At 52.5% G+C, this 17,156-nt stretch overlaps 1 protein-coding gene across 2 annotated transcripts; it reads right to left on the reverse strand.

Annotated features, from left to right (window-relative positions):
• Positions 1-1,715: 1,715 nt before the first annotated feature.
• Positions 1,716-11,508, reverse strand: LOC115638937 (E3 ubiquitin-protein ligase RNF113A-like). 2 transcript variants are annotated; one of them, XM_030541093.1, is made up of 10 exons: positions 11,382-11,508; positions 10,711-10,787; positions 9,252-9,356; positions 7,250-7,357; positions 6,305-6,414; positions 5,953-6,059; positions 4,983-5,072; positions 3,778-3,871; positions 2,719-2,825; positions 1,716-1,874 (listed from the first exon to the last, which is right to left on the reverse strand). In XM_030541093.1, exons 1-10 carry the CDS (start codon positions 11,479-11,481, stop codon positions 1,801-1,803), a joined length of 972 nt encoding a protein of 323 aa, XP_030396953.1. In that variant the 5' UTR covers positions 11,482-11,508; the 3' UTR covers positions 1,716-1,800. The 2 variants fall into 2 exon arrangements, with proteins under 2 accessions (XP_030396953.1, XP_030396954.1); XM_030541094.1 differs by lacking the exon at positions 11,382-11,508 and having other exon boundaries at positions 9,784-10,787.
• Between the last annotated feature and the right edge of the window lie 5,648 nt (positions 11,509-17,156).

Below are 17,156 nucleotides of genomic sequence, written 5' to 3' on the forward strand. Positions count from 1 at the left end.
AGGCTCACAGTACAGTATAGGAAGGGAAGTGGTTTATTTGAAGCTGTGTGAAGCTAAAAGGGCTGTGTTTTTTCCCACCACGTGAATGGCCCTTGTATAGATGTAGCCGTCAGAAGTAGGCAGACCTAAAACTTCTAGCTAATGACCAACAGTGGGACCCTTGTTACTGTATTATCAGGGGGCTGTCTTGAAGAGGTGAAAATCAAGACACAGCCTTGAGACTCAACAGGTTTAGGGAGGAGGGGGAAAAAGGCTCTTCAACCCACATGTAGAAACAGCCTAGGATGATACCTAGGGAAACAAAAGAGCTCCAGGAAGTTACACCTATTAAACTGCTCTGCTTAGTTTAGTAAATGCCAGAAATAATCCTTTGTGCAGGACAAATCCACCCTATTTCACCCTCCCTTCATGTATATCGCTGCCATGGTCAAGGTGAAAACCTTAGGATACCCAACCCCTGTTTTCAGAGGCATAAAGCTCCCCAAACTGACCTGTGAGCTGAAGTTTCTCCTGTTGGGTTTTGGTGGTGACAGCCAGTATAGCTGAAGAAGATTGATTAGATGCCCTTTTACTCTTGTAATTTAGTTTAGATTTTAAATGCTCAAAGAAATTGTAGCACAGGGGGCTGGAGGCAGCTAAGCAATCACAAATTCAGTAGGAGGCTCCAGCCTGAGCTGCTTTTCACTGCACTTAGACATGAAAAGCGGAGGGCTGAGATGTTTTCATGTAGTGTTGTGAGCAACATCTAGGAGGTTGATGTGGAAAGCGGAACCTCTCCCTCATGCTGTGGAGGCTTTAAAGACAGGTACACCCAGTGCAAAGCCTGTAGGATATGATGGAGCAGAGGGGTGGTTGCTAACAGGCACAGTCAGTGCTACATACAAAGCAGACCAGGGTGACTAAATAAATGTGAGACTGGCACCTCTTTTAAAAGCACGATGACAAAGATAAATGGACAAAGTAAAATCCTTTAGACATCCTTCACAGTGATGCCCGAAAGGGGGGAACATCTGACATTTCAAGGGTTGAGGTTTTTGAAAGTTTAATTTTGAACTCGGGGAACTGGAAACACCTCTTATTTGTGAAATTCTTCCCATCCTTCAGCCTCCTCCCCCTGCTCTAAACTCCTAGCTCCTGTGCTGTCACTCACCCCAGCAGCGTCACCAGTTAAATAAACCTCACTAGGACCAGCTGGGGCAGAAGCTTCTCTGGGTTCATGCTTGGCAGGGAGCAGAGCCCACGAGTAATGTAGCTGTGGCTCAGGCTCACTGGGCAAACTTGTAAAGAGAGAATCTCACTACGACGACTCATGGTGTGATTTAAAATGCTGTTTGCTGCAGCCCGGAGGTGATGTAGCCTCACTGTGGTCCGACAGGCATGGAAGGAGGGGAATGCTAGAGCCCAGCATGCACGAGCCTCCTCAGCCCGCCCACCACCACCACCTAGCACAGGAAAGTTGCCTGACTCTCTTGTTCTTCTCAAGAGCCACCTGAGTCCTGGCACTGCAGCAAGGGCTCTGCTGGCACATGCATTAGCCTGGCTGGGAGACACGTCTTAGTCTCCCACTTTCACAGGCCAGAAACTGCTGGGGTGCTGACAGCTAAAGGAACTAGTCTGGCAGCTCAGCACAGGGGGTTTATTAGTGATCCCTGCTGGTTGGGTTAACAGGCGAATCACCTGCCTGTGTCAGTTTCCCAGAAGCAAAATCCAAAATGGACAGGTCTTTTCTATAAACGTTTATTGGGATATTACAAAAGCTTAGGGGTGGGGATGGGAGGGAGAACAGGGGATAGAGTTGTGCTACTGTGGCTCATCTCCATGCTCCGAGGGATCCGACTCTTCACCTTTGTGCTTTTCTAGCTTTGCCATTAGCTCTGCAAAAGACAAGAGGAGCAGGGGTGAGGCTCTGAACAGGCCCTGTGCTTCACAAGGGCTGCTGCTCCCCAGGATGACCGTAAACAGCTCTCAGTGCCAGCTAAGGGCGAGAGGGAGCCATGAAGGGTAGCGTTGGCTGTTTGGTGCAGCTGGGTTGAAATGAGCCCTGGAACTGCAGCTCCGCACTCGGGCGAGGATCTGGTAAGGTGTCAGGCATGGGACGAGCCAGCGTAATGCCAACTGGGAGTGGGGTTGGGGGCTGCAAGAGGCAGGCTTAGGCAGATGGCTGCGATGGCTTAGGCAGGGCTCGAGAGGTGGGAGCTAATCCTCAACAGACAGAGGGAAACCTGATTTCTAGGATGTTCCACCACCTCCTGCCGCAATGGGACCCAAAGGCATGCGCTGCACTGACCCTCTGGATGCTCTTGGTTACTGTGTCCTGTCAGGTTGCTGCCCTGCCCTTAACTTCCTGGCTGCTCCCCTGCCCAGCTCATCGCACCCAAGGCAGAAGAGGAAAACTGGATCTGGCCCATCAGAAGATCTTCCCGGCCCTCTCTGTTGTTGAGCTCCTCGTCTGGCCCAACTTGGCCAGCTATACACTGGGGAAAGAGCATGCAGCTCTTGGCACTTACAAGGAGATGGAGGCTGGAGACCAGCTCAGAGCTTTAGCCCAACTCACTAGGGATCTGTATTTTCTGATCTGTTTAGCAAGGTGAGTGATCCAGGCTGTGCTAAGCCAAGCCACGCCACCTGGAGAGGAGACGGCCCTCCCTACCCAGTGCAGTAACATCCACCTCTGGCTGGCACTAAAGAAAGGCCTGTGATCCCAGTAGGGTGAGGCACCTTTGGCTGGGTTGAAGACACCACTGGTTTGCTGGTCGCACACGTAGCAGCGCTTGGATTTGCGGTAGTGCTCCAGGGCGCAGCTCTCGCAGAAGTAGTGTCTGCACCTGCCGGGAGGGAACAAGGGGGCCAGGTTAAGTCTCCCACAAAGAACTGTGGCCAGAGGAGATAGACCCAAAGTCACCATCTCTGGGAGGCACCTGGAGACAGGAGGGCTCTGACTCTGCTCATTCCGTTGGGATCTGTGGAGGAACTGAGCAGCTAGCGTTCTCCCCGCCCCATAGCAGCAAGCAGGCACCTGCGAGGGGCATTACGGCAAGGCCTGGCCTGCGTGGGGTTGTTACAGTACAAATGCAGCAAAGGGAATGTCCCACAACGTGGAGACTTAGGAACAGCTGCAGCCCTCCCGCATGAGAACAAGGCACAAGGCCCTACACCCAAGAGAGCTGCCCTTGCTCCCAGGAACGGGGTTCGCTGCTTCTGCAGAGATCCCAGGCCAGGGAGCATGACTGAACTGTTCCCAGGAGTCCTACATGGAAGCCGGGGTGATGCTCCAGAGACCAAACCCCTGGCCATGCTAACAGGACGTTGTCAATCAGAGGAGAGGCTCCCAATCCAGGCCCAAAGATCACCCAGCTCACCACTGCCGGGATGGTAGGGTGGGATGCCCCTCACAACGGTTGGATTCTATTTCCAACTCTGCTATCAAATCACTCTTTGACCTTAGGTGAGTCCCTTTGCCTCAGTTTCCCCATATGTACAGTAGGGATAAGGATGTTTATGAAGCACAGGTGAAGCATTGGGATGAAAAGTCTCAAGGCTGGTGATAAAAGCCATGCTTTCCAATGGACAATGAATGCATTTTGGGAGCCTTGGAGGGACGGTGCTAGAAAAACGCCAGGGAAGGGTCCAGGCAGCTAAGAACTGAAAGGCCCAGATGCAGCGTCACTGTGAAGTGGGTAATAACACTGGCCGTGGAGAGTGAGGGATGAACTCAATGAGACTGATCCAAAAGCCAAATGCTTCTGTCCCATCCCAGCAGCAGAGGCGGCTACTTACTTGGTAACCACAGGGTTCTTGAAGGAGCTTCTGCAGATGAAACACTTGAAGGGCAGGTCCTCGTCATCGCTGCTCACTTCATAGTTTTCCTCGTCTGCGGGAGAGAAAACAATTAACCACGGTCAGGCGATAAGGGGGCATCCAGGTCAGCCCGCCACAGCCCGGAGCATGAACTACCCCCAGCGCAGGAAGCACACAGCAGGTGGGCCTGGTCCGTGGCCAGAAATAACCCAGCTCTGGCAGCTCTGATGTCAGCAGCTTGCGTGGGAATGAGATATAATTAGGTCTAATGAGCGAACATGCTCGCTGCTCATCTCACAAGGAGCAGGTTCCTCTTCCTCGCCCACTCACTGCTGTAACCAGACACCAGCGAGGCCTCCTTCCTAGTGTTCCTCCCTGACTAGCTGCCACTGAACCAAACCCAACTGCTTCACACATAACGCGGCCCCTGGAATTTTCCGCGGCCGGTCACAAGCACCACCCAGCCTGTGGCTGTGAGACGCAGCAACTGCTACCATCTGAGCTACGCAGCGGCGAGTAATAGCACTGTTTCCCATGGGGAAATACATGTGAATGTGCAGCTGGAAGGCAGTGAGATGTCACAGCAACCCCACTCCACAAGCTGGGAGATCGCTCGCTCTTGGGCCATGCGCAACAGCAGATCAATATCCTTTTAGGGGTAAGACTACCTGGGGTGAAGTTTTCAGAAAGCACAGGATTTATCATAGCAGATCAGGCCATTAATTCCTCTTGGCCACAGTCTGCCTCTGGCACTAGGGCATACCTGATACTACAAAGCAAGCCTGATTCCTCTGTCCCCACCCCCCGGGAGATGAACCTGGCACACTGGGCAATGCTGCTCACCGAAGGGGTATTCATTCCAGCCCCTGTGGTGATCAGCCATCATCCTGAAACAGCAGAGGTTCAGTCCTTTCTTAGTTCTCATAACAGCAGCAATTACTGGACATAACAATCCAGCTGCAGGATTGGGTTCTACAGGGAGTTCCACTGTTTTGTGACCCACTGCAATGAAGAACTGTCCTTTTTAATCTTTAACTTAAACCTGTGACCTACCACTTAGTATGTCATTTGAGACAGGGAAGGAGCCACTGATCACTTCTCCTTTACCCTTCATTACCTGAGAGCCCTCAGTCTAGCCCATTCTAAAATTAGAATGGAATTGAGGGAGAGAACCGCTATTGTACCGTTGACTCCGTAGCGTCCTTCGTCCAGTTCCCGTTCAATCTGCCAGCCGTGTTTATAGTCAGAGCGGTCGTGGAGGAACTTACAGCTGTCTGCCACAGGACAAACAGACAAGGAGTTAGCTTCCCTCCCACCACTCTTCAGTTACCACCTTTTGCAAGTGGTTTATAAATGGATGCTTTGCCCAGCAGAGGGGTAACTCACCAGAGTGCAATCCCCACTCCAGTTTAATGCAGGGGCGTGGCTCATGGAGACTACAGAACCTAGCTTGCATCTCGATCTGATCAATGGAGCTCCCAAACACGGAGCATCACATCCAACATGTAACCCTCACCCCATCATGGGACACACAAGCACTAAGGAATGGACAGAGAACATCCCCTCACATACTCTCTTATTTCCCTGCCAGAGGGAGACTTTCCCAAGGTTACAGAGGGACCCTCAGTGATAGAGTTGGAAATAGACTCTAGATCTCCGACTCCCAATCCAAAGCTGTAACCACATGCCCATGCTCCCTTAGTCACCCCTGTCAACAATACCCACTGAATGGAAAGGTTCATCTTCTTTCTACAGCACTTTTATCTTAGAATCATGCTGAGATCCTCCAGGCTGAGATCCACCTAGCAAGGTGATTACTGTATTTCAAGTTATAGAAATCAATTGCCGTGGACCCAGCACCTTGTACATTTACAGCATTATATAAACAGAGTCAGGCTGCCTGGAGTCTGTGGCCATCCTCCAGAAATGTCCTGCTTAGATCCATAGACGTCCTCTACTCGTGGACCTGCAAGTCCAGGTCATTAACCATTAAATGCTGCCGTTGGCCTCTACAAGCGTTTGGCTGGGTTGAGTCTGGCACAGTGTCTGGAGAACTTGTGCCTGCCTGGACGTTCTTCTTAAAAAGGGGCCAGCTAGTTAGTTTGGGACTCAGGATGGGACATGGGTGCTGCAGAAAGGAAAAGGGCCATTCACCTCCAAAGCCACAGAAGCCTGTTTCCTTGTAGTCTTTACAGATGTCGGGCTGATAGTCCCACCGCACGGTGGCCCTCAGGTGCTCCGGTGCTCGGATGGGGCCTTTCCTGAAAGGGGCGGAAGAATGCTTAGAACGGGTGCATATGAGATGCCTACAGGCAGGTTCTGGTTTGAATCAGTCTTCAAAGGGAGGGTAAAGGGGCCAGCCTGCAACACTGGAGACTCAAGCTCTGTCCCCAGAACAGACACATTTCTGCTGCCCAGGCTGCAAGCTTCTCCACACGCTGCCCGGAGAGCGTGGCTCACCGAGTTAAAGAAATCGGGTCACAGATCATTGTTCAGCAGCACCTACCTGACCATTCCCGAGGAGGCGTTCCCCATCGATGTATCTTTGGGCTTCACGTATTTCTGATAGTTATTGATCCCCCGGTAAATTTTATCATCCTCCTTCCCTCGTAGCTCCTACATAAGGAAAGCAAGAAAACAGACAGGGAAGAAAGCTCCATCTCTCAGTCCCCTAGATCTGCTTCCTGATGCCACCAGCCCCCAACCTACTCTGCTATCCATCCTCCCCACCTCAACTCCCTTCTCAGAGCACTAGGGATGGCCACAAAAGACAGGAGGTGCCCATTGTAACCAGGAAAAGGGATTTATATTTGGCTTGTCAAACTTAGGGGGAAAAAAGCTTCCCTCCACCTCCGTTTTTCAAAATCAGTGGGTGAATTTGGTGCTCCTAGAAGAAAGGCCTGGAACAGGACTGGCTGCCCACCACAGCTCTGCCAATGCACCTCAGTCCAGACCTGTAGCTCCCACCCCCATTCCAGCCCTGGGCTCTGCACACCCAGCTCTGCCCGTGCCCCTCAATCCCAACCTGCAGCCCCCAGTGCTATCTCAGTCCTGCCCCACCAACACGTTCACACACATCCCTCTGCCAGCACACCTGCAGAACCCTGTTATTCCAGTCAGTTCTGCCAAAGCTGCTTTGGCTTGATTTGCAGCATCCCTCATTCCAGGCTTAGACCTCTCAACCACAGGTCCCATGTAAATGACCAGGCACCCATGGCTAATCTGCTTCTGACTGTTTGCACTAAGCAGGTCAATTTGAACCCAGGCCCTTCTCCCCTACTAACTCCTTACCCCCACCCCACACACACTTCAACTGGGAAGCAGCCCCTCGGGTCTCAGCAAACCCTCCTGGTGGGATGGACAAGGAGACGGAGTAAAGCACATGACTAAACAGACGAACATTTCATCTCCCGCCCCAGAGCTCTGGCTTTACAGGTCATGGCTGACTGACCTCCTGGATTTTCTGGCTGCGCTCAAAGATGGCCTGGGCATCTCTCTCCTTCTCAGTGTCCAGCTCATACACAGCCGTCGCTCCCATGTCCTCCGGACCTACAGGTTTCTGAAATGCAAGAAGCACATTTCCCATTCAGTCAAGAGAAGACTCCCACGGTGCAGAAAGCTGCTCAGATCCTGCAGTCAGGAGCACAGGATAAATGCACAACGCTGAAGGAATGGGGACAGTCACTTTCCGCTTATACCAGCTGGTTGCTTGTTGCACTTCACTCTGGTACCCTACCAATGAACCTAGCCAGGTTGGTGTCACTTTGCCCATTTCACTTCCTGGTTCTCTAACACCTCGGTCCTTCTATGACACTTCGTATTCATCCATGGATTTTATTCCCAAAGACAGGGAAGCATTTACCCCTATTTTGCAGGGAGTTGCCCAAGGAGGCCAATGGCAGAGCTAGGAATTGAGCCTAGGTTTCTAAATTTCTAACCACTAGGCCATGCTTCCTACAACGGCTGTTGTGTCTGGATTTCTAACCCAGCTGTGGGAGGTTTGCCATTTAATTCACTTAATACAGCTATTCAGTTTAGATTGTTTTTTCAATGTCCTGAAAACATTTCTCTTAATACTGGGCTTCATCAACCCTTTAAGTACAATTCTATCCAGGTGGGAGCGTCATGGCATCGGATTACAAATAAACTGAGCTCTGGAGTTTCCAGCAGAAAAGCCACATTCTTCTCCAGCATCTCCTCCTTTCTGTTGGGTGGGGGGGGGGGGAAGAGGTGTGTGAAACTGACAGCAGCAGCCCTTTCTCTGACAACCAAGTACTGAATAATAATCGCAGCCCTGAGCTCGTCACAAGGCCCTGTACAAACAGGAACTAATAGATCCTTGCAACCCCTGTGGAAGGCAGCTCAGCGCTACGCCTGTTGTACAGAGGAGGAAATGGGGGCACAGAGAGGGGGAGTGGGTGGGAATGCATGTCAAAGCCGAGATCTGGACAGTTTCTTGCCCTGAAGAGCTCCGTGTAGCTCGAAGGCCTTTCACCAATGGAAGGTGGTCCAATGAAAGCTCTCACCTCACCCTCCTTGTCTCTCTAATATCCTGGGACCAAGACAGCTACCACAACACGGCAAGCATGAAAAAAGTCTGTTTGCATTACTAACACCTCCTCAGATTAGCTAAACTAGATCCAATTGATTTCCCATATGTACAGGCTATTCCTTTCAGACTCTTGTTCAGCTCAGGGCAGTTAAACTAGATAGGCCAGTGGCTGCTTCTCCTGCACTAAACCATGCTGTTCGGATTTCCAATACCACAGAAAAGTACATGTTACTACCAAAAAGGCCCTTTGTGCTGTTTGTTTGGGAAGATGAGTCAAAATTTCTACACCAATAAGGATTTGTAGACACACACACCTCTCTTTTTGTAATTGCATGGTTAGAGCATTGGACTGAGCATCAGGACTCCTGGGTGCTGTTTCCTCACTCTGCCACTGACTTGCTCTGTGACCCTAGGAAAGTTATTCTGCCTCTCTGTGCCTCAGTTTCCCTATCAGCAGAATGGGGATAAAGTTAAAGAACTTTACAAGGAGGTCATTGAGTTCCTTGCTCCAGTGGTTGGGGTGTTAGTCTAGGACATTGAAAACCTGGCTTCAATTCCTTGCTCCACCACAGACTTCCTGTGTGACCACGGGCAAGTCACTTAGCCACCTTGTGCCTCAGTGCTCCACCTGTACAATGGGGATAATAGCACTGCTCTTCCTCCTGGGAGTGTTGTAAGCATAGATCCATTAAAGACTGGGAGGCACTCAGAGACTATGGTGAGAGACGTTAGAGAGAGAAAAAAGCACCAGATGGACATGAAAGAGAGTTAAAAAACAAAACCTGAGCCTGGGACCCAATCATAAAACCAACCAAATGCTCTCTGGCCTCTGTTGTGCAGACTAAGTGATCTAACTGTCCCTTCTCGCCCCTTTTAAAGCCACGTGCTGTACTGTGCTTACCGCCGATCTTGTTGATTTGTAAGTGACCCCGATTCCTTGCGACTTCTCATCATCGTCACTGCTGCTTGCCCCATACGAGGTCTTCTCTTTACCACTTTTTCTGGTCTGAAAGATGGGAGGGCAAATATCTGAAGAACTAAGAAAGATCCACCACCAGCAAACTGAGCAAAATACCAGGCCACGTTCCCCATCACATGTTGCCAAGAGATAGTGCTGCAGCCCAGGAAGGCAAACCAGTGAAGCTGTCGAAATCAGGGCCCATATAGACACAGCACTGGGTTAATGCAGCCACCTCTGGGCTGGAAGGAGGGCGGAGCAAAACACCTTTGGTTCTCCTAGCCCAAGAGAGGGGCACCACAAAGTTAAATTCTTGCGTTAAGAGAGCCAAGTGATACGTTTAATTTGGATCTGTGGGCTTGCAATGTTAGAACCATTTATTTCCCTCAATCTACAGCACATCTCCAATGGGTAACAATAGGAGGTCGGAGAAAAGATCAAGTGAGCCATTGCCAATAACTAAAACTATACCTACATAACAGATGTCTGCCACCATGCTCCTGTCAATCAAGGGTGTGATCCCAGACCCTTATAGCAGTGCCGGCAGAGGCCCCTAGCGTAGATGCTGCTGTGCAGACCAAACTGCATTGGTGCTGGTATAAGTTTTTTCAGTTAGGGTGAGGGTGAAATAAGCTATACTGGTAAAAGAGCGAGCTGTGTTGATATAAACCGCATCTAACTAGAAGCCCTTTGCTGATATAGTAGACCAGTAGAGTTATACTGGCAAAGGACTACCGGTGTCATCCTGGCCTAAATTTTCAGTTACTAAAGTTACTGTGGCATACTGCATCACTCTGGGTAAAAGTCACACAAGGCATTTTAAGATCTCCCAATTACTGCCCCTTGCTGGCCATTTTCATATGCATTTACCTAACCTATGCATATGCACACCTAGATTTGTAAAATTGGGTCCTTTACGTGTCCCTATTAGGCTTTAAAAGATATTACGCCCTTGAGAGGAGAGAAAAACGTCACCTATCTCACAGTCGGGCATTGGCCAAGGAGGACTGCACACCCCGCAAGTCAATTCTGCATGAGTTACTGTCTGTTCACGTTTGAAAAGATTTTCCCACAACCAGAAGGGCTCGAAACATAGAGTGGTTTTTTTTTAAGTGAGAATCTGAATTCTGCATAATCTGAATTTGTCATGGGCTCAGATCAATCTTATAAACTGGCTGGCTCCACTCCAAAGGAGTGTCTGGCACTGCCACGGCTAGGCTAGGACGCAGTCTCGTGGTGCTGGTGTACAGAGCCTTCTGCAGATCTCCCCCACGGATTTCCTGGGTCTAAACGTGGGACCCATCCTGCCCCGCACTCAACGGAGAGGTCTGTTACACGTGGAGTGGGATGCAGTGACTGGCCAACACGTGGAGCTGGGCATCTCTGCAACGGGCTCTGTCACCTTCTGGATCATGGGGTTGTGGGCTTCCCGCCGCCTCTCCTTCCTGACCACCGGGCTCCCCTCATCGCTGCTGCTCCCTGCAGAGCAAAACAGGCCATCAGCCAGAGGGGCAGGCGTAGCCAGGCCAGGCCAGGTCCTCAGCCCCCAGCCCCACTCCCTCGCCCCAAGGAGCACTCCCCACAGGCCAGGCCCTAGGCACAGGGCTCTTGGGGCCACTCAGCCTGCAGGGGGACCCGGGCCCCTTTCGGGGTCAGGCTGGCTCAGCTCCCAGCACGGGGGCTCCCAAGGCCCCTCCAGTCTGTCAGCCCCCCCCCGCTAGGATAGTGGTACGGTCCAGACCCTTCCCCTCCATGATATTCGGACCACTCAGAAAACCCTCAACCCCCTTCCCCAGTGATAATGGAACAGTCCCGAAATCCTCCCCACTGCTAGTGGGACAACCCCTCCCCTCGTCATATTGGGCCTGCCCAGAAACCGTCCCCGAAGATAATGGTACAGACCAACCCCGCCCCCCTCCATGGTATTGGGACAGCCCAGCGCCCACCCCCGCGGTACAAATGGTATGGCCCGGAATCGCTCAGTGATAATAGCACAGCAGGAAACACCCCCACCCCCCCGCGCCGGACAATGGCACGGTCCGGAGCGCGGCCGAGCCCCTCCCCCATCCTCACCCTGCTCCTGGTCGCTGCCCGGGCGTTTGCGCCGCCCCCTGCCGGCCGCCGGGCCCCGCTTCTTGAACAGGAAGCTGCAGACCGGGGTCTCCTCCGCCATCTTCCGCCGTCAACGAGACGGGTCGGGCCGGGGAGCGGAGAGAGGGACCCACCGGCGCCAACGAGACGGGCCGGGCTGGAGGAAAGCGCAGGAGCGGCCGGCAGCGGCGCCGCGCGATGCCCCCTAGCGGCGGGGAGGAGGAATCTCAACCACGGCCCCCCCAGGATGGGGGAGCAGGGGCAGGAGCTCCCCAGGAGGGGAGGGGACAGCAGGTGCCCCCGGGAGGGGAGGGGGCAGGAGCTCCCCAGGATGGGAGGGGGCAGCAGGGGCCCCCGGGAGGGGAGGGAGCAGGGGCAGGAGCTCCCCAGGAGGGGAGGGGGCAGCAGGGGCCCCCGGGAGGGGAGGGGGCAGGAGCGCCCCAGAATGGGAGGGGGCAGCAGGGGCCCCCGGGAGGGGAGGGGGCAGGAGCTCCCCAGGAGGGGGGAGGCAGGAGCTCCCCAGGGATGGGAGGGGGCAGCAGGGGCCCCAGGGAGGGGAGGGGGCAGGAGCTCCCCAGGATGGGAGGGGGCAGCAGGGGCCCCCGGGAGGGGAGGGGGCAGGAGCTCCCCAGGATGGGAGGGGGCAGCAGGGGCCCCCGGGAGGGGAGGGGAGGGGGCAGGAGCTCCCTAGGATGGGAGGGGGCAGCAGGGGCCCCCGGGAGGGGAGGGGGCAGGAGCTCCCCAGGATGGGAAGGGGAAGCAGGTGCCCCCGGGAGAGGAGGGGGCAGGAGCTCCCCAGGATGGGAGGGGGCAGCAGGGGCCCCGGGGAGCTCCCCAGGATGTTAGGGGGAAGCAGGGGCCCCAAGGAGGGAGCTTTCACCTTCCAGGGGCTGCCCCAGAGGGCTCAGCTTCCCCTCCCAGCACTGAGTGGGTCTGGTGCAGCTTCCCCCCACCCTTGGATGCTCTAATTCAGGCTGTAGCACTGTGGCTTCTGGAGGTCTTAATGAGACTAGCCCAAGGGGCCAGGCTGGGAAATGCCCCTGCCCACCCGCAGGTGAGAGTGGCTGGTGCAAGCCATGCGTGCCATGATGAGGTGGCCTCCTTGCCTGTGGGGCAGCCACGGTTCCAGGGCTGCTCTCTTCTGAATGGAGGAAAGCCGAGCTCCTGGCCACTTGTGGCCACAAAAGATCCCCAGGCACTTCTAGTTACAGTGTCCGGTGTTAGCCTGGCTGTCCCGGCCAAGTGCCACCTCTGGCTATTACATTCTGGCCCATGCTTCCTCCTGTTAGACAGCTGCCACATCGCAGCCTACAGGTGCCTGTGTTCCCATCTCCATGTCTGTTGGTAAAGCTCTTTGTGATCCCTGGATGAAAGGTGCTAATAGAAGAGATTATTATAGGCTACACTGAGTCAGTGGCAGCTGTTTCTGAATATTAAGAACACTGCTGTTTTCCAGCCTGCCAAATGAATGCTGAGGTGGCATGTATATCTCTATGCCTGCAGCGTCTGAGAGGTTAATTCCTCCTCCCTGCACCTGTGTCTCATCTTCCCCCACCCCGGTCTTCTGTGTGCCTTGCCTCACTTCCTGTGAGCGGAAAACCTCACCAATGCAAATCGCTTGGTTCCTCTTCTGGAACTGGTCAAGCAAGGAGCGGTGGCTGGCAGCAAGGGGTGCCATTCTCAAGTACAGAGGATTTAGGGTCTTTGAAAGGGGATTTATTGGTGATCCTGGCTGGCTCAAAGAATTGGGAGAGGGGTGGGTTAGAGTTCCCTTTGTCTCTGGGTCAGGAGTAACTAAGGTGACCAGACTGCCTGATATTATCAGGAACATCCCAATATTAGGGGCTTTGTCTTATATAGGATCTTATTACTCCCCCGCATTACTCCCCCACATCCGGATTTTTCACATGTGCTATCTGGCCATTCTAGGAGTAACCAAAAGTCTTTCTTTGGTGCCCTGTGTGAAATGAATTGGTGCATTCTGCTAAGAGTGGGTGTAACGCCAACAGATCCCATCGGCGGTGGGCAGGATTGAACCTGGGACCTCTTGAGCTTAGTCCATGAGCCTCTACCACATGAGCTAAAAGTCTGCTGCCTGTTAGCTAAGGGTGTAGAGCAGTTGCATTAATTGCGCTCTAAGTGGTCTTGGTGCCACTAGATGGGATACGTCCAAATTGTACCAGACGTCCTGTTGGCAGCAGAAAGGACAGAAGCCCATTCCTAGAGGTGGGATCTCTCATTCCTAGATGTGTTGATTCTCATTCCTAGAGGAGATGCCCAGTTTGAAGGTATATTAGTGCCCAGTACAGGAAAGAATGGAAACACTCGCTTGACAGTGTGTGTTCAGGTGCTCCATAAACAGCCCTCATGCAGCTCTGCCAATGCTCCTCAATCCTGGTCTGCAATGACCTCTCTTATTCTAGTCCCATAGCCACCACAGCTCTGCCAAGGCACAGTCCTTATCTGCAGTACTCATTGCTATTCCAGTCCCCAGGCCTCTGCCCAGGCATCTCATTCTGACCTATAGCATCCTCGGCTACTCCAGTCATGAGCTTTTACTCAGTTCAGCTGATGCACCTCCCTCCTCCCTCTCTGGTACTTATACGGCCCCACCACGGTAATATCTGAGCAGAACCCTCTTGAACTTTTCTCATGTCATGTTGTGGATCATGTCCGCTAAGAGCTATAAAAAGGGCCAGATTCTATTGTCAGTTACACAGGCGTCCTCTGGAGTAACCCCTGTTGATGGACTTATATATAACAGAGAGGCATCTTGCATGCTCTCTTACAATCTGTGTTCATGACTTATGCCAAACTCTTCCACTTTGTATTTAGCTGTGACACTTTGAATATCTTTCCCAGACCTGAAGAACAACTCTGTGTAGTCTGAAAGCTTGTCTCTTTCACCCACAGAGGCTGGACCAGTAAAATATATCACCTCATCTCCCATGTCTTTGTAGGAACCGCAGAATCCTTTTCCATTTTGTTCTCAGACAGATTTACACTTGGTTCTTTAGAAAACTCTGTTGGGTTCCCCACTGAGTCTTGGCCTCAGTCCCCTCTCTTTTAACAAGATTGAATCCTTTCCTCCTGGCCTTGTTTTGATGTAATGAAATGTATATGAATCTGTCCTTGTCACTGTTCAGAAGGTGCAGCATGTTCCTGCTAACTGATGTTACAGGCTTTAGCTATTTAGGGATTGAGCAGGTTTCTGATCAAACAATGGGCTGCCCAGGACCATCTGTCACTCCCTGATTCTTCCTTCTTTTGTCTTCCTGTAATAATCAAGCAGGTCCGTGTTCTATAATTTAATCTCCATGGGCAACAAAACCAGACAATGCTGCTCAGATGCTCTGGTTTGTGGCACTCCTGGCCTGGGAGTGGGGGGGGTTGCAAATTGTCTCAGTGTGGGTCTGAAGGACGGGGCTGTCAAAAGTAACCTCTAATAATGGCTGTTTCCAGGAGAGCTGCACCTGCTGCTGGCAGCCTGCCTGAGCTATGGCTTCCTCTGTGGGTGCTGCAGCAACAGGACTCAGCCGTGGGGCTGGGGAAAGCAAACAGCAGGACTAGGGAGCCAAGATTTTCTTCTCTCACTCTTGTGTGTATGTGTGTGTGTGAATATACACACACACGTACCCACACACTAAACTAAAGGACACAAATTCATGCAAATAAATGCGCGAGCACAAAGTCTCAGGGAAGAGGAGGGGACATGAAAATGAGTGGCCAAGGGGCTGGTAATTTCTGCTTGGAAGCTATACATACGACCCCCTCAAAAGCTCACACCACCACCCAGCTTCTGAAGGGGCCACGATAAAAAGGGGAGAGACACCTGTTGACCTGATGAAATCTCTCTCCGATCTCTGGGTGGAGCAGTGGCAGCTCCAAGCCTGCCTGATTTCCCCAATGTGGCCACAGGGATGAGCAGATGGGTGCAGAGGGAGGAGACAATCATAGGACAAGCTGGTGCAAAGGAGCAAGAGAGAAGATCACATCCCCTGGATTACCTTGTTCCCACTCCTCCCCTGTGGTTGCATCAGCTTGAGTAGAGATCAGGATGCTTGTTGGCCAATAACAGCAACCAGAGTGTAAGCACATGGTACCATCCAACCCAGGCCTATTCAAACTGTAGTAGCCCTCTGCTCCCAAGGGCCTTACGAACATTCATTTACCTTTATGTTCTACTCCTGTTTTTTTGCTGGAGAAACTGAGGCACAGAGAGACATGACAGGGTCCCACCAAGGAGTCAGTGGCAGAGCCAGGACTAGAACCCAGGAGTCCTGGCTCTGTTCTTTGTCTCTACTGGAAGCCACACAATACGGAAGGATGACTATGGAGCTGGCTCTGGCCAGGCTGGGGAGTTCTCTGACCAGTCCCACTTCCATCGCATGGATGTTTATGGTGTCCGGCCTGCTGGCAAGGGGAAGTCGCTGGGGGAGGACAGTATCAGAAAGTCAGAAGTGTGTGCAGGTGAACGTGGGATGTGATTTACACCTACACACACACACTCCAGCCTCCTCCTAGCTCTGCTGTTCAGCCTGCACCAGCGCTGGCACCTTGCTCGTCACCATAGCAACAAGTAAGAGCTGAGCATCATTCTGGAGCGTTGCTGGGTGTGGTGGAGGCTGAGCTGGAAGAATGAGCCTGGCTGGGGCTGCAAGAGGAGGTCAGGAACCATGAATTACCATGGGGCACGAGAATCCAGCCTGGGATCCCCGTGAAGGGAAAAAATGCCAGGTTACCGAGCACTAGAGGATGCCCTGTGTAACAGGAGGGGGAGATGCCGAATGCCTTTTATTGTACATGCAGCAGGGCTACTCAATCCCCTTTGTCTTAACTGGGTAGCTAAGGCTCCTTCTCCCCAATTCCTGCCAATGCACCTGATTTGGAGCCGTTCTTCCACTATTCTGGTCCGACTCCTTTAACAGTGGGAAAAGGAGGGTGTCCTGGCACAGAGGGGAGTGGAGCAGCTCATAGGGGGTGGGCTGCTACACTTTCTAGTTAAGGTCCTTGCCCCACAGATGGTATAAACTCATACCCATGCTGCCCTTTGTGCAGTCACTCACTCACTCAGCCGGAGATCAGATTAATGAGCAGAGGCGAGTCCTCTTATCCGGAATGCTGCTAGTCTTTTGAGAGTGTAACACAGGAGATCCTAGCAGTGTAACACAGGAGATCTGGGTTCTATCCTGGCTCTGCCACTGGCCTGCCAGGGGGCTTTGGGCAAGTCCCTTCCCATCTCTGTGCATCTGTAAAATGGCGCTGATGATCCTGGCCTCTTTTGTAAAGTGCTTTGAGATCATCTGATGAAACATGCTGCATAAGAGCCTGGTATTTGTATTGATTAATCTGTTTCCATGTCTCATTCATGTAGGACGGCTCCAGGTGCAAAGATGTACACCCCTAGCACACGGCAGGGGTCTGTATCTCTCCGGTGGCTACGCTTCCAGCTTCCTAACACAAAACCTAAACCACTGCCCACAAATTGAACTAGCCAAGTAGTAAAACACAACCAAATACACACACGTCTCCTGTACTGGAGCCAAGAGGCCTGATTCTTCACTGCCCTGCACCTTTGTCGTCACTTACACAGTGCAATGGGAGTGCGAAATGCTACAGAAGGGTAACAATTTACACCCTCCCTTGCGCTGGTGCAAACGATGGCACAAGATGCAGGGCAGCTCTGGAACTTCCTTATTCTGTCTTGTATTGGGTGTCTGTCAGTAACGGCTCTCTGTGGCTTTCCGATCAAACAGC

The sequence above is a fragment of the Gopherus evgoodei genome, chromosome 23 (genome assembly GCF_007399415.2).
Source record: "Gopherus evgoodei ecotype Sinaloan lineage chromosome 23, rGopEvg1_v1.p, whole genome shotgun sequence".
Classification (NCBI taxonomy): Eukaryota; Metazoa; Chordata; order Testudines; family Testudinidae; genus Gopherus; species Gopherus evgoodei.

What these genes read in the sequence shown, in the direction of transcription:
- LOC115638937 (XM_030541093.1), bottom strand. Translation starts at nt 11,481, where the DNA reads ATGGCGGAGGAGACCCCGGTCTGCAGCTTCCTGTTCAAGAAGCGGGGC. An exon ending in ACAACCCCATGATCCAGAAG is followed by an intron (nt 9,357 to 10,710) that starts GTGACAGAGCCC and finishes CCCATCTTTCAG; the next exon opens with ACCAGAAAAAGTGGTAAAGA. An exon ending in AGGCTTCTGTGGCTTTGGAG is followed by an intron (nt 5,073 to 5,952) that starts GTGAATGGCCCT and finishes GTCCTGTGGCAG; the next exon opens with ACAGCTGTAAGTTCCTCCAC.